The following is a 16,163-nucleotide window of genomic DNA, read 5'->3' as shown; positions in this document are numbered from 1 at the left end:
TTTAATCAAAAGGGAGAACATCCTGGTAGGCCTCATTGATCAGATGAGTCCTTAACAAGGGGATGAGCCCTTAACAAGGACTTTTGAAGTCAGAGATTAGATTCTAAGCCTGAGAGTCATGATTCTGCTGTTGTGAGAGAACCATGGACAAGGAAGGCCTCTAAATGCTAACACTGACCTGTAGCTGACAGCCAGAAAGAAAGCAGACCTGGGTCCTGTATTTACCAGGACCCCTAAAAGGGACATCCTTTTCCTTTAAGCATCTCAAAACAAAACTAAAACAAAGACTGAGAACCAAAAGCTCAAGTTTATTTAGTGGCCAATGAATGGAGAATGGCAGTCTAGCTTGAAAAAACAACTTCTATACCCCTTAGAGGTGGAGAAGTCATGAATGTGGAAATGAAGGGGAGACAGGGGCTAAGAAAAGGAAGGAATAGTCCTGTCTTCTCTGGAAATTGTAAAGAATTTCTCAAGAATAAGCCCTACATCTGTTCCTTCTTTCTTTGGTTCTTCCTTGCTGTGATTTTGGCAATTGTTGTCTGTCATGGTCAGAGGAAAGGTAGAGGTGTTATTCACCATACAGGTAAAATTATAATGAAGTTGGAAGTTGTCTGGTAGTTACTCTGGCAGCTATTTTAGATCTACTGCAACACATGAAGAAATGTCTGGCCCTTAGGCATTCTGTCCTTAAAAACAAACATGGTAAGAACAGAGTAGAAATTCAGCCACGTCACCTAGGTAGTACATTGGCTAATAAATTCCGCCAACAAACTGAATTGACAGAGGACCCTTAGTGACAAATATAAACTGTATCCCCATTAAGACTTTGAGGTCAGTCTTGGAAGACCCCACAAGCAGAGGACCTATAGCTAGAGGTCTAGATGGCAAATCTGACTCTGGGCAGGGGGGCGGGGGGGTTCCTACATGCCAAGTTTGGCCACTCACCCCTATATAGTACAGAGATGAGTAATAGTGAGATGTGGAATGGTAATGCCATGGGGATGCAGAGTAAACACTTTGGCCCAGCTTTGGGGTATAGATATGAGCTTTAAGTTTAAATAGAGATGGAATTAGGACAGAGGGAGAAAGGTATGCATTTTTATCCAACAGTGTTAGGCAAAATGTGGCCTGGTTGATAATTATGCAGTGGTTCTGAAGAAGTTGTTGCCATGGTCATTACTTGAAGGGAGCAATTTGGCCACTGTTGCATTGGTCCTGTCCTTCTTGAATTTTAAGGTCATTAATTTGTAAAGTGACTTTAGAGGAGAATGGCTCAGCACAGAGTACAGATACAAGATGGAGTCAGAGATGCTAAGGTTTCTTCCTTCTTTTAGCTACCTTTTGACTATTTGCAGGACCAAGTGAGGAGCCCATGATTTTTAGCAAAAGAAGTTTCTAAACACTTTCATTGTATATCCAGATAATTCATGACTGGACTTCTGACCCAAAGATATGTAAGATTACATTTTATTTTTTTTTTCATGATTTTTTTTTTTTTGCCAGTCCTGGGCTTGAGCTCAGGGCCTGAGCACTGTCCTTGGACTTTCTCAAGGCTAGAGCTCTACCACTGGAGCCTCAGCACCACTTCCGGCTTTTTTTTTCTATGTATGTGGTACCTAGGAATCGAACCCGGGTCTTCATGCATGCTAGGCAAGCACTTTAACCACTAGGCCAAACTTCCGGCCCAAGATTACATTTTAAAAGACACTGTGGTAACACTGTAAAATGTTCTAGTAATTGGTTCCATAATAGAAAACCAATACCAGCATAAACTCTTTCATGCCTGGTTTCTTTCATTACACATTATGTATATGGATTGTCCATGTTATTTTGTATATGTGCGTGGTTGTTCTTGTTGTTGTTGTTTTTCTCTCATCACTGTCTCTGCCCATTAGGAGATGTTTCATTATTTCTGCAGTTTTGCTTCTGGGCACTGATACTGGCTTGTTTTGTTTGTTTTTGTTGTTTTAGTTTGAATTCTGTGTTTAACACTCGTATATATCTTTAGTGCACAAATGTACTTATTTATATTGGTTATTATCAAGATAAAGAAGCCAGACAGCAGTTAAAATGGCAAGGACAAATTTAAGTCAAGAGTGTATAAGGGGATCCAGTGTGAACTAGATTCTGCTCTGATTTCTACCAAAGTGCATAAGGTCTTTGTAGGGATAATAAGAGAGGGAGCAAGGGGCTCAATAGAGTCATGGAAGCAGAAATATTACAAAGGTCTGGTCAGTAGACTAAGCCAGCTGTGTCCATTAGCTGGTAATTAATGAAGAGTTCTGCCTTCCCACAGACCCTGGGAGACAGTGGCCCTCTCTTTCCTGATGATGAATGCATCTTAATGGAAGGGCCCTTCAACTCCTTGAGAAAGGTAGTGGTGAGTAGTAGGAGGCATACACAGAGCTAAGAAGCCCAGAGGAGGGATGAACAGTTACTTGCCCTTGGTAGCAAATATACTAGGAACTGGTGGGGAGGAGCTATCACTAGAAATTGGCTAATGCAATAAATTCTTCTAACAACCGTGGCCTTGGCCAAGTTCTCTAATGGGTGTCTGGGGTCATCCTAGGTATTTGATCTTAGCTATCAGGAACGGTGTTAGTATTCAAGTCTTTAAAATGAGGAAAATGGGGCCAGGAACATAGCCTAATAGTACAGTGCCCACCTAGCATACGTGAAGCCCTGTGTTCGATTCCTTGGTACCTCATACTCAGAAAAAGCCAGAAGTGGCGCTGTGGCTCAAGTGGAACAGTACTAGCCTTGAGCAAAAGTGTCCAACGGCAGTGCCCAAGCCCTGAGTTCAAGCCACAGGACTGGAAAAAAAATGAAGAAAATGGAGTGTCAAATCATTTATATCAAAAGCCTGTACTTTATTTTCCCTCAAGGCTAGTACTTTATCATTTGAACAACAGCTGTACTTCTGGCTGGTTAATTGGAGATACGAGTCTCATGGACTTTCTGCCCATCCTGGCTTGAAACTATGATCCTCAGATCTCAACCTCTTAGTACCTAGGATTACAGGTCTGTAGGACCCAACTCAGACATCTGCACTTTTTTATTTTTTAATTTTTTTTGCCAGTCCTGAGGCTTGAACTCAGGAACTGGGCCCTTTTTTACTCAAGTCTAGCCACTTGAGCTACAGCACCACTTTTGGCTTTTTCTGCTTATTTGGTACTTTGTGCATGCTAGACAAGCATTCTACCAGTAGGCCACACTCCAGACCCTGTCTTGTTTTTTTGGTTTTGTTTTGTGTGTGTGTGTGTGTGTGTGTGTGTGTGTGTGTGTGTGTGTTGTGTGTGTTGTGTGTATGTGTGCCAATCCTAGGGCTTGAATTCAGGGCCTGGGCACTGTCCTTGAGCTTTTGTGCTCCTGGTTAGCACTCTACCACTTGAACCACAGCTCCATATCCAGTTATTTTTTGTTTTTAATTTCTAGCTTACTGTCACTATTGTTAGATGATATATTATGCATGATTTGAATCACTGAGATTTTTTAAATACCTGGCTTATAGCTTGGCATATCACCTGTTTACTAAATGTTCCACCTGGGCTTAAAAAGAAGGCATGTTCTCCAATTATTGGATATAGTATTTTGGACATACTATTAGGTCAAATTTGTTGATAATGTTTGTTCATATCTTCTACATCCTTACTGAATTCTATGTCTGATGGTTCTAGCATCTGCTAAAATAACTATATTTAAAATCTCTAAAGAAGTTTAAAGACCTGACTAATTTTCTTTGACTGAGGGGGTGGTAGGTTTAGGAACAATCCTGGGGCTTGAATTCAGGGCCTGGTTGTTATCCTTGAGCTTTCATGCTCAAGGTTAATGTTCTACCACTTGAGCCTTAGCTCCACTTCCAGCTTTTTGGTAGTTAATACTAGCTACCCAGAGGTCTAAGATCTGAGGATTAACAGTTCAAAGCCCTTGTAGAAAGGTCTGTGAGAATCTTCCAATGAACCACCCAAAGCCAGTAATAGCTTTTATCTTTATTTTCTAATTCCTTTATGCTATCATTTTGGGGGTTATTTGTGTTGACTGATTTTTCTCTTGATTGTCTGTTTCATCCTTTTTATTTTTTTAATGTACCTAGTGAATCATTATTTCCTATTGTATAGACTATGAATATTTCATTTTAGAGTTTCTAGATTTTTTATTATTTAAAGAATGTTAAAGGGCCAGGAGTTTGGCCTATGGTAGAGTGCTTGCCTAGCATTCACCAAGACCAGGGTTTGATTCCTCAGTACCACATACATAAAAAAAGCCAGAAGTAATACTGTGGCTAAAGTGATAGAGATCTAGCCTTGAGAAATTCCAAGGACAGTGCCCACACCCTAAGTTCAAACCCCAAGACTGGCAAAAAAAGAAAAAAAAAGAATGTTAACTGTAGAGTAAGGAATGTTTGGTACACATAAAGTAACTAACTCCTCACTCTGTTCCTGACAGTGCTTATTTCAAAACTTTACTGAAGCGCAACTACACTTGAGCTAATCTATTCCTGTTAATAGTGACTCTTCTGTTGGCTCTAATGCCTGTGCTACCCTAGCTAATAGAACTTGAAAAATCTCCTATTACAGACTATCCAGCCTATAACTTCCTAGCAGTTATCTGTCCAACTTTATAGTTTCTCTGTGTTTATATATAGCTTACTGCTAAGCAGTAAATGCAAAGAGAACTTCTATGCTTATTTCTGAGATTTTGTTTATTCTCCCATAACTTCTTCCTCTCCAGTGTTTTGACCCACAGATTATTCCATTATTGTTATAATTATTCCATTATTATTATGCTTCAGTCTGCCCAAACTCTGAACTGCCTTTTCAACTCATTAAATCTGCTCTACTTTGTGTAGGTTCCTCCTACCTTCACAGTGGTCCCCAAAAGGCCTCTGCGAAGAAAGTGATTGTAGGGCTTTCCTGGTTCCCTTCTGTGAGAGAGTTCTGTCCTGCCTATTGTACCATATCTGAAATCAGATGCTTCAGATACTCTGATTTCTAGTGCTTTGTGGCAGGAACTCAATTCCAAAAATCAGTCACTCTAATAGCAAGAGTGGAACCATGCTCCAGCATTTTAAAAATGAACCCTGGAACGGCTGGTTATGTGATTGAAAGGACAAAGCGGGAAGAGACTTGAGAGGCAACCTCATAACTTTCTTCTTACCAAAGGTTGAAGAAATACACCATGTACACAATCATTTCCCGGTTTCAAGATGACATTCAATTAGAATCATTGTGGCAAATGAGCAAAGGTTTCAGCTTTAGGTTTCTAGAAGGTTAATTCGGCAGTTTTAGTAATATTGTATTATTTAGATTGGTGATTGGTGATGATGGTGATGACGATGGTGATGATGATGAGGATGGTGGTGATGACTATGATGAAAACATCATTTACTGAAGCATCTTCAATGCACCAAACACTTTGCATTGACCTCATTATTCTTCTCCAGCAGTGCTACGAGTTGGAAATCATGAACCTGAGCAATAAAAGGAAGTAAAGTCAGCTCCTCACACGCTCACACTTAAGTGAATTCTCAATGACTTAAGCCCTCTGCAGTAATTTAATGGCCAGAACTGGGAAGCAATTTCTGCTTACCACTAATGCTGCCTCCTCCAGTGTCCTCCTGTTCTACCGCTGCTCCCGAGTCTGTCTTTACCTGAGCTTTCCCATCTGGCAAATTAAAGTGGAAAACTGAAAACTGCCTCCCTAGAGAGGCTGTTTTTATTATATACATGTTTTGCATTATTTTCCCTTGAATAACAACATATGTAAATGTGTTCCTGGAGGTTAAAATTACCCTGATTTTGTAAAAACTTGGCCTTTCCCACTAGGGTGAATAGTTGAAAATTATGGGGAGGAGAAGGCAGGCTGGAGAGAATGTTCCCTGACTTGGAATTGCTTCTCCTTCCTCCCCACCCAGTACATATTTCTGTGCAGACACAAGCTGCCTGCCACCACCACCAAGGATCACTTTACCATCATGAAGAACTAGCTGGTTCTGAAATTCAGTGCCCAGGGTGGGTGAATGCAGATATCAGTCACTGACTGATTCCACATCAGGTAGACGCAAAAGTCGATGTTCTTGCTGAGAAGAATGAAATGCTCTTGTGACACCTGGAGCCCCACTCACACCTGCTCTTCAGCCGATTGCAGAGAGATTTTAGCTCCCATAGGCCCACTGCTCCTACGTGCAGAAATTGGCATGACTCCCTCTACTTGGACTTCCACTTGGTCCCTGCATTTTGGGGGCCATCTCTGTCTTCAACTGCTTTCCCTGGCATTTGAGTCATCACTTCAATGATGTGATAATATCTACAAGTTGGGGAACTAAAAGTGGCATTTGTTTAGCTATAATTAATGAAATATTTATGTTGCATGAGACTATGTGATAAAACCTTAGGCTTAGAGTCCTTTTGCTTCTGATTACATTTGGGATTTTTTTTTCTATGACCAGACATTCTGACGCCAGCTCTTTTACACTAAGCAGATGTCATGTAGTAAAAATGGGTGCCAGATGCTGGGAGCCGCAGAAGGGTGATTTGTTTAAGAGCTGGCTCTGACTTTTTTTTGCATTCAATTACTCTGCAATATAAACCTCATACAAGCAGTTAGATAACTCAGCTAACTTCAGACATACATTTTAATCATAGATTTTTGTCTCTGAATGTGTTGTAAGCAACACACCATGTAAAAGGTGTTTAAGGAATTAATTGATTTCTGTATAATACTTTCCTTTTTTTTCAATGTGAAGAGAACTGAAAAGCTCTTGGCAGAGCTCCAGAAATGTCATTAACATGGAGGCTAAATTTTTCAGTTGCTTTTAGGTAAGGCCTCCTCCAGCCCTGGCAGGTGCAGTAAGTGAAGGAGCAGGAGGAAGGGAATGAGATGAGTGAGAAAACAGGAGTGGCCACTTTGGGACACAAAGCAGGAAATAAAGCTAGCAATGTGGTAAGTTCTTCTGTTCTTGTTCCAGGTTCCAAGCACACCCCTGTAGGAGCTCAGGTGTCAGAGATGGCCTCTTCTCCCTCTTCCACTTCCACCTCCTCTGCTGATGAAGAGCTCGATCCCCAGCTTTCCTCAAGGTTAAAGGTAAGATCACTTGACAAATCAAACAGGCATTAGCCCATTTGGGCCATTCTCCATCCAGATTAAGTGCCAATGCAGGCTTTGCCAGTCTCATTATGAAGATCATGCTGTCTTGCTTCTGAGAGCAGCCCCTCTTTTATCTGGAATACCCTAAGATTTAGCTCCTTCCAAGAATACCTTCTTGAAGACTCACATTGGAGAAGGGAAACAAACAAGACATATTTATTGAAACCATTTGGTGACTGCAGCTCTTAAAGTGGGTTTAATATGTGGCCCAACAAGCAAAACCATTGAGAAATTAAAGCAAGCAGATGTGTATTTCCCCCAAGGGAGGCACAGCTTCATTTAAGAAGCACAAGAGGCAGATTGCATGGAAAATGTTATGTTTATTCTAATCAGAACTATGAAATGAACCATGCAGTTGCATTGAGACAAGGAGCCTACTATTGAAGGAACTAGCCATGTTCCCAATGGGAGACTCTTGGTGAGCTAGAGAACATGCATGACACAGCTCTCACTCCCTCTGAGGAAAACAAGCACCATCGTTCCTCTGTGGGATCTGTGTGTCACCCACATGGAAGCATGGGTCGACTTCTAAAGCCCACTGTTTGTTCTTGATCCACTGGCGCTGTAGCCCTCCCACTGGGACTTGGAGAGGCACAAAGGACTGAATGGCTAGAAGACTGAATGACTGGACTTAAAATGTTTCCCAGGTAGACAGAGAAACAACTCACTGCTCTGGTCATGTTTATTTTTTGGAGCAGTGAGGATCTAGGGAAGGAAGGGGAGTATCAAAATTTATTTACCCAGACTCAACTTTTCCATATCTGGCATTAGGAGTTTTGGCATTACCTCAAGCCACTCAGGGGTTCCAACTCCCCATGGCCCAGCTTCCAGAAAGTCAGGATAAGCCTGGGGAGAAGGGGGGAGGGAGGAAGGGAGGGAAGGAAAGAAACAGAGAAGGAAGAGCGAGTAAGCACAAGCCTTAATTTCTCATTTCTAAATGTGGCCTTTTCCAATTAGTTTGATACTCAACACCGATGAATTATGTGTTGTCTTGTGTTGATTCGGGGGATTTTCTTACTGTTCCTCATCGCACTGAGTACCCTAAGTTAATTCTACATTCAAATGAGACAGGCCCCAGCATCAGCCATCTAAACACTTGCAGCAAATAAGAAAGCAGAGTGCCTTAGACACATCCAATAGATAGATTTAGTGCCAAGGCGCAGACTCTGCAAGTCTCATTATAAAAATCATGCTATCTTTCTTCTGAAGGCAGCCCCTCTTTTAATCTAGGATACTACCATATCTCCTTAAAAGAACACCTTTTTGAAGACTCACATTGGGGAAGGGAAACAAACAAAAATAGATTTCTTGAAACCATTTGGTAACTACAGCTCTTAAAGTGGTTTTAATATGTGGTCCAATTAGCTCGATACTCAACCAAGAAAAATTGTGTGTTGTGTTGATCGAACCTCGCACATAGCTCCTACAGGCCCAGTGTGGAACTCGTTGTCACTTCAGTTGCCCAGTTGTAAGGCATGCCCACTTTGCTTGGCTTCCAATGTGATCTGCTCTTACAGGAAGGGAGTCTGGCAAGAGGATTCCTTATTTATGACTTCCCAAGGGCTCACCCTGAAGGAACAGGGAGAGCGTTTGGCCTATGGTTTCTTTGTTTCTTCTGTCCCATACAACTGTGTCCCCTGCCAGGTGGCACAGAGCCCACGCCAGCTCAAATGATCCTTTGCACAGGAAACTGGAGGCAGGATGTGTTCTCTCTGCCTCTGCCCTTTGCCCCACCCCTCCCACTACTGCCTGTCTTCCCATCGCTGGATTTGAGACTGAGACAGACTTCAATGTAGTCGCCTGTACTTAGTCCTGCCACCTTCTTGCTTTTCCTTTACTGTCTCTTCTGCCTAGGCCCTTTGCCTTTTTCCTCACCGCCCTGCACTCACAGTGTCTGAGGATATAAAAAAGGAAGCTGAGCATTCACTAATAAAGCATCCTTCTTTTTCTGGTTAACATCTGTCGAATAAAAGACAATAGTTGACTTTTTTCCACCTCTCCCGGGTTCTGTTTTGCTGATTTCTGACAAAATAGAGTGATAGCTTTACTGCTTGGTAAAACCATGTGGTCCTGTTGAGGTAACCTCCCTTAGAAGGTTCCCATTGAGGGGGAGATATTAATGTTCCTTTTCTATGGAACTCACCACATGGGAAGGATTTGTGTGTTTGTGTGTGTGTGTGCACATGTACGTGAGTTAGTACTAAGTCTTGAACTCAGGACCTTGTGCTTCTGTTTGGATTTTTGCACTCATGGCTTGTCCTCTACCACTTGAGCCACCCTCCACTTCTGTCTTTTTTTGCTGATTAAATGGAGATAGACCTTTCTGCCTGGGCTGACTTTGAACCTTGATCCTCAGAGCTCAGCCACAGGAGAAGTTAGGATTACAGGCATGAGCCATCAGCATTAGAACCAGAGACCTTAATGGGCCTGAGCAGTAGAATTCAATGATGGAAGGGAATAGAGACCAGATGTAAATGTAGATGCTGGATTCAGCCTACCTAGACTTAACTCCTGGCTCTACTAATTACTAATTGTATCCATTTGGGCAAGTTGTTTAACCTTCATGTTTCCATATTTGTATAACAGGTGCAATCAGAGGAGTACAGGAGATGATACATGTGACATAATTAGTTCAGTATCTGGCACATAGCACTCAATAAATGCTGGCATCTGTTATATAGAGTAGTGTGAGGAGACAGGCAGGGTTACTCTCTACATGGATGAAGTGGTTCTCCATGTGGACTGTGTTAGATAATCTCTGGAGAGCAGCCATTATGGATTTCTACTACCTCTTTCCTACCCCAGCCTCTCCCCAAAGATCCTAGCTGTGGTATGGGGATCCTCTGTGCAAAAGATGAACTCTCTCCAGAGTCATTGACAGTCCATCTGAATGAACCCCCTAGAAACATAGATAGTGCACGGTGAGATGTGTTCAGTTTTAAGAGCCAAAAGTCCCTTCCAAGAATGAAATATTTGGTATTGTAGACCATAAGGAAAGGTCTAGGAAAACAAACTCATGAAAAAGAATGTTCTCACTGCTGATCTATAGAGATTCTGAGGTCTCAGAGTGAGATGGAAAGCATCCATACCCTCAGAATAGACTAGAATTAGAACCGTCCTCAGAGCCCTAACACATATGTGTATTTTTAAGGTACATTCTCAGACCTCTGTGGTTTTGACCACCACTGCTCTGGCTGAAGGTGCTTTAGGTCTCGATTTCTCACTTACAGATTTATAATCATTTAACTAATTCAACCAGTTGTTGAAGAGTGCCGAGGCACCAAGCTAGTCATCATGATTTTGCTTGTTTAGCTTTTGCTTTGTGGACAGGATTTCATGATATATCCCAAGCTTATCTCAAGCTCATTGTGTAGCCCAGACTGGCCTTACATTTGTGTTTCTCTTGCATTGGCTTATTTTCCTGCCTGCCTGCCTCTGGGCAGCATGATAGTAGCACCCATGTAAAATATAATTCCCTTCAACTAAACCCAAGTAGAACTTGATCACACACACACCCCAGCTTCCCATCCCTACATCTTCTTGCCCAATGTGCCTACTTAGGTATACAATTAAATTCAGTAAAATTTTAAATGTAATTTCTTATTCATAGCTCATATCCAATCCTAAGAGCCTCAGGTAGTTAATGGCAACTGTATTTCATACAGCAGAGGTACTGATCATCTCCATAATCAACTGTCATTATTCTAGAAGCTAAGCCTTGGCTAGGAAACCTAGGTGGGAAAGCAGAATACTATAATGATGTTTCATAAATTTCAACCCTCCCCCCTACTTTTTCTTCTCTCTCGGTTCTTCTAGGAGAAGAAGATGCTCCAAAGAAGGAAGAAGCTGGAAAAGGCAACAAGGCAGTTGGTGAAGCAAGAAGAATTGAAAAGACTACATAAAGCTCAGGTTAGAAATCAAGTGTGAGATGGGTGAGTGGGCTTGGGGTCTGGGGACTGGGCCCTAAGAATCTGAATCGGAAAGCACACTGGGAGCCTGTGCTGTGTTGGGGAAGGCAGGCCGGGGACAGGTCGGAATCTCTTCTCTTAGGGACAGGTTTATAGACATCCTAAAGGTCCTGGCTCAATCCCTAGTAGGACCCTGGGGCCTGGAAGAGCCAGGTGTTGAGCTCTTAGCCACTCCTAGCCACCTACAGACATTTGTTCTGCAAAGTGAAGTTGGAACAAGAGCCAGCCTGAGCGGCATCCTGAACCCTGACTATCTCATGACCTTAGTTCATGTATTTGTGGTGGGTGGGTCCTGAACCTTGAACTCACAGCCTGGACATTGTCCCTGGGCTTTTTCCGCTCAAAGTTAGCACCCTACCACCTCTGCTTCCAGGGTGGTTTTGTTTTGTGAGGGTTTTTTTTTTTTTGCTGATTAATTAAAGATTCCTGCCTGGGCTGACTTCAAATTATAATCCTCAGATCTCAGCGCCCTGAGTAGCTAGGATCACAGGTATGAACCACCAGCACCCAGCTCCAGTCTTTGGCACATAAGTCTTTGGGGACATTTAAGATCCCAACTGTAGGACTCTATAAGTTGTCTCTGATAGCAATGAAGTAATTCAATCTGATCTCCTTTACTTTAGCTTCCCCTGGCTCAGAAGCCACCTTCATGCCAAGGACAGAGACAACTCCCAGAAACTCACCTCTGTCTCTTCTCAACTTCTAAAACAGGTTTCCTTGGGACATTCCAAACTTTTCCTTCTAAAAACTAGTCTTTATGATACCCATTGGAAAAGTCAGCTCTTTCTGCTGACGATAAAGAAGAAGAAAAGAATTACAATGGCCTTTTGAGCCTCAATCTGTTAGCACCTAAAGGGGATATTTTTCATCATTTCACCTCCAGTTTCTAAAGAATGGCCATGGAAGCAGTGATTGGGTTGCTTGGGCTGTGCTGGCAAACTGCCACAGATCTGATGGCTTAAACAACACAGTTCTTGAAGCTAAAGAGACCAAGATCAAAGTGCCATTGAGCCTGTTGTTTGCAGGAATCCTGTTCTTCCTGGCTTGGAGGCAGCTGTCCTCTCACTGAGTCCCCATATGGTGTTTGTGTATGTCCTCCTCCTCTTCTTTTTCTTCTTCCTCTTCCTCCTTCTCCTTATTCCCCTTCTCTGGAGACCTATGAGAATAGGGCCTCATTTAACCTTACTGATCTCCATCTCCTAATATAGTTACACTAGCAGTTAGGACCTCAACCTATCAATTGAGGGGGGGGCAGGGAAGTCACCTTATTGCTACAACTGCATAATCAGTAATGAAGTCATATAAGGACCCCCGCTTCTCTTCCTTCTACACCATCTCAGTAAGGGATGGATTTTTTTTTTTGGTGGTGGTGGTGGTAGTGGTAGTGGTCATGGGGCTTGGACTCTGGGCCTGGGCGCTGTCCCTGAGCTCTTCAGCTCAAGGCTACCACCCTACCTCTTGAGCCACAGTGCCACTTCCAGTTTTCTAGTGGTTAATTGGAGATAAGAGTCTCACAGTCTTTAGTGCCCAGGCTTGCTTTGAACTGGGATCTCCTGAGTAGATAGGATTACAGGTGTGAGCCACCACACCTGGCTAGTGAGGGATGGATTTATTATAATTGTGTTTATAAGAGACAGAGAGGGGGCCAGGAGTGCCGCCTAGTGGTACGTGGCTTACCTAGCAGGCATGAAGCCCTAGGTTCAATTCCTCAGTACCACATGCACAGAAAAAGCTGGAAGTATTGCTGTCCCTCAAGTAGTAGAGTGCTAGCCTTGAACAAAAAAGCTCAAGGACAGGGGCTAGGAATTTGGCCTAGTGGTAGAGTGCATGCCTAACATGTACGAAGACCAGGGTTCAATTCCTCGGTACCACATACATAGAAAAAAGCCAGAAGTAGTACTGAGATTCAAGTGGTAGAGTGCTAGCCTTGAGAAAGTCCAAGGACAGTGCTCAGGCCCTGAGCCCAAGCCCAGGACTGGCAAAAAAAAAAAAAAAGGTCAAGGACAGTGCCCAAGTCCAGAGTTCAGGCCCAGAATATGTGAGAGAGAGAGTTGGGGGGGGGGGTAGGAAGGGAAGGAGATAGGGAGGGAGGGGAAGAAGGCATTATAATTTATAGGTAGACTTCTCATTCAGTTTAGATTTTATGTTTGGGGTTTAAATACTCACAGCTGAGAGCTCAGGATCCATCCCTTCTTGGGTCTCTTTATGCCTCTGCTACTGTAACTGTGAATCCAGACTGATGTGAATACATGCAGTTACAGAGGAAGGGAAGTGAGGTGGAGTTGAGATACAGTGGAGCTGAGGCACACAGATATTCTGCCTGCTCAGGTAACTGATGGTTCCTTTAATTAACTATCCTTTCACCAAAGAACAAACCAGCTTTTTGACAGCCTGGTGTTTGAGAACAGAGAAAGTTGCTGGAAATGAGAAAGACTCCAGAATACTTTCTCCTCACTCTTTTTCCTAATAAGCATAAGAGAGGAACATCTAGTGAGGAAAATAAATGTATGTGCACACGCACACCTAACAAGTGCTAAGGAGCATGTGTCATCCCTTAGCAGGTCAAACATCTGCTGTCTTGTCATCATAATCTGCTGATGACAAAGCCCAAAACAGGACTTCACTGACAGTATCCTGGGCATCACCAGAATGTGCAAGGAAAGAACCCACCCATGGTTAGTGAAGGAGAGGAGCAGAACAATCTGAAAAGGGAGCACCCAAGCCCCCACCAGCTAACCAGGCCCTCCATGACACTGCCTTCTCAGGAGGTCACTGCAACCACTTCTAGGAAACAGACTCAGAGAGCACTCTGCTTTTCCCAAGCCTGTACTCTACTCTGAGGACTGGCTACAGATTCAGTCACTGGACCATAACCACAGTCGAAGGCTGTGGGACCCCAGGAGTCCAAAAATCATAATGACCACTCACCTAGCCCAACACCACCTCTCTATGATAAGTCTTGTCAGAGGACATTGCTTGCATGTCTTCTCTGGGTGGATTGAACACATTCACTGACACTTTATCTTGTTGGTTTTTTTTGTATGTGTATGCCAGTACTTGGGCTTGAAATCAGGGCCTAGGCACTGTCCCCTAACAGTTTAGCTCAAGGCTAGCACTGTACCACTTCTGGTTTCACAGACTTTCTGCCTGTGTTGACTTTGAACTTCAAACTTAAGTAGCTAGTATGACAGCCATATATAATGGCAGGAGTATCAAGGCTTAGTGTTAGGGAACTGATGGGACCCCATCCAGATATTAGAGCACCACTGGCAATAACACCTCTTTCCTGGAGGGTCAGTGGAAGAACCTGCCCCTAACATGGCTCTGCATGTCCTGTGCCCCTTTGTGATGTGTGATCTTGGCATTACAGGCCATTCAGAGACAACTGGAGGAAGTGGAGGAGCGGCAGAAGGCTTCAGAGATCCAGGGTGTGAGGCTGGAGAAGGCACTGCGAGGAGAAGCAGGTATGCCATGCCAGGAGGTCTGAGCAGCAGATGTGGGTCCGTTGTTAAAATCTGAAGAGGACAAGCTGTCCAGTGCAAAACAAAGGGATCTTGTCACCCTCAGGAGATCTGCTAATATGGACATAGGCTTCATACGTTAAAACTCCACATAAACCTCCTCTGGGCATAGGTCAACCTGAAGCCATGTAATGGGCTGTTGAGAGGCTCAGCCTCCCTCCTGGCCTGCAGGAACATTTCTTTGTAGCTCAGAGGCTAGGGTAAAATTGGGAGAAATATTTAAGTGTTCAAGCAATGTAAGGAGTTGAGTCACTACCCAAAGTTAGAGTCTTGGTTTCTCCCTGACTTTGGGCCAGTCAGGTTATTTTAGAAAAAACAATTATAAACTTTCATTTTTCTCACCTAAAATGGGCAAAACAGTAGTTTTCTACCACAGAGAACAAGGATTGCAGTAAAACTATGGTTAAGCTAGGGGCTCTGGTGGCTCATGTTTGTCATTTGAGCATCATGCTAGCAGACGCCATGAAATTAACAGGAAGACATATGTACAAAAGTGTAGGAAACCCCTCCACTGCTTCACAGGAGCTTGCAAATGAGAGCCAGAGGTTTCAGCTCCAGAGCTACAAGCTACCTAGCAGAGACGAGCTATAGGCCGACTTTCCCTCTTCATGCCTCAGTTTCCTCATTTGTGGATTGGGGCTACTGTTCCTACCTGGTGAGGTCTAGCTAAATACAATGCTAGGTCTGGAGTGCTTGATTAGTTCCTGTGTGTTCTTATTTAAATATATTGGGTGTCCTTCCTGCAATTGTTCATCTCAAGCAGGCTTGTGCCAGGTGTCAGAAACTCATAATCCTAGCAATTCAGAAGGCTGAGATCTGAAGTTCATCATTCAAAGCTAGCCTTGCCAAAAAAAAAAAAAAAACTCTGTGAGCCTCTCATCTCCAAGGAACCACCAAAAAGCTGGAAATGGAGCTGTGGTTCAAGTGCTAGAGAGAGTACTAATCTAAGTAAAAGAAGCTCAGGGCCAGATCCTAAGCCCTGAGTTCAAGACCTAAGACTGGCATACACATACACACAAAACAAAGAAATAGGCTTGTTAAAAAACAACAACTACAACAACACTGATGATATGTCTTGCTGTCTGAACTATGATGGGATTTTTGGCAGTATAGTGTGAACTATTCTTGTCTGATGTTTGATAATATCATTAAGAATCTCTTAATTGCAGTAAGACATACCCAAGGGGAAAGATGCCACTCAGAAGCTACGTGGACTTTTACTTTGTTCTTACCAACACACGTCAATGTGGGGAAGAGAGGAGAAGATGAGAAAAGTAGACTTGAACAGATAGCAAAGCTCCCTGTGTTTAAATCTGTCTCACTCTATTGAGGCTCTAGGAAAAAGCTTAATCTCTTAGGTTCCTTATCTAAAGAACAGAAATAGTAACCCCTACATTAACAGTTCTCGTTGAGAATTAGTGTTGGTGAGAAATGTACCAGTCTCTGCCACATGAACACTACCTAACATTATTGTACAAAGACACTAAAGAAATATCTGAGCCAGGCACCAGTAACTTACTGCTGTAAT

General features: G+C 43.0%; 1 protein-coding gene across 1 annotated transcript in view; it reads left to right on the top strand.

The window, feature by feature from the left end:
• The window catches only part of Mical2 (microtubule associated monooxygenase, calponin and LIM domain containing 2), a 197,967-nt gene that overhangs the window by 167,361 nt on the left and 14,443 nt on the right, over positions 1-16,163 (top strand). The window contains exons 31-33 of the mRNA XM_090348142.1: positions 6,968-7,083; positions 10,963-11,055; positions 14,485-14,578. Coding sequence (XP_090204268.1) covers positions 6,968-7,083; positions 10,963-11,055; positions 14,485-14,578 — 303 coding nt within the window. The remainder of the gene's footprint in view (positions 1-6,967; positions 7,084-10,962; positions 11,056-14,484; positions 14,579-16,163) is intronic.

The sequence above is a fragment of the Megascapheus bottae genome, chromosome 16 (assembly GCF_031878675.1).
Source record: "Megascapheus bottae isolate mThoBot1 chromosome 16, mThoBot2.hap1, whole genome shotgun sequence".
In the NCBI taxonomy this organism is placed as follows: Eukaryota; Metazoa; Chordata; class Mammalia; order Rodentia; family Geomyidae; genus Megascapheus; species Megascapheus bottae.
The sequence above is the reverse complement of the archived record's forward strand: the minus strand, read 5'-3'. Positions and strand labels throughout refer to the sequence as shown.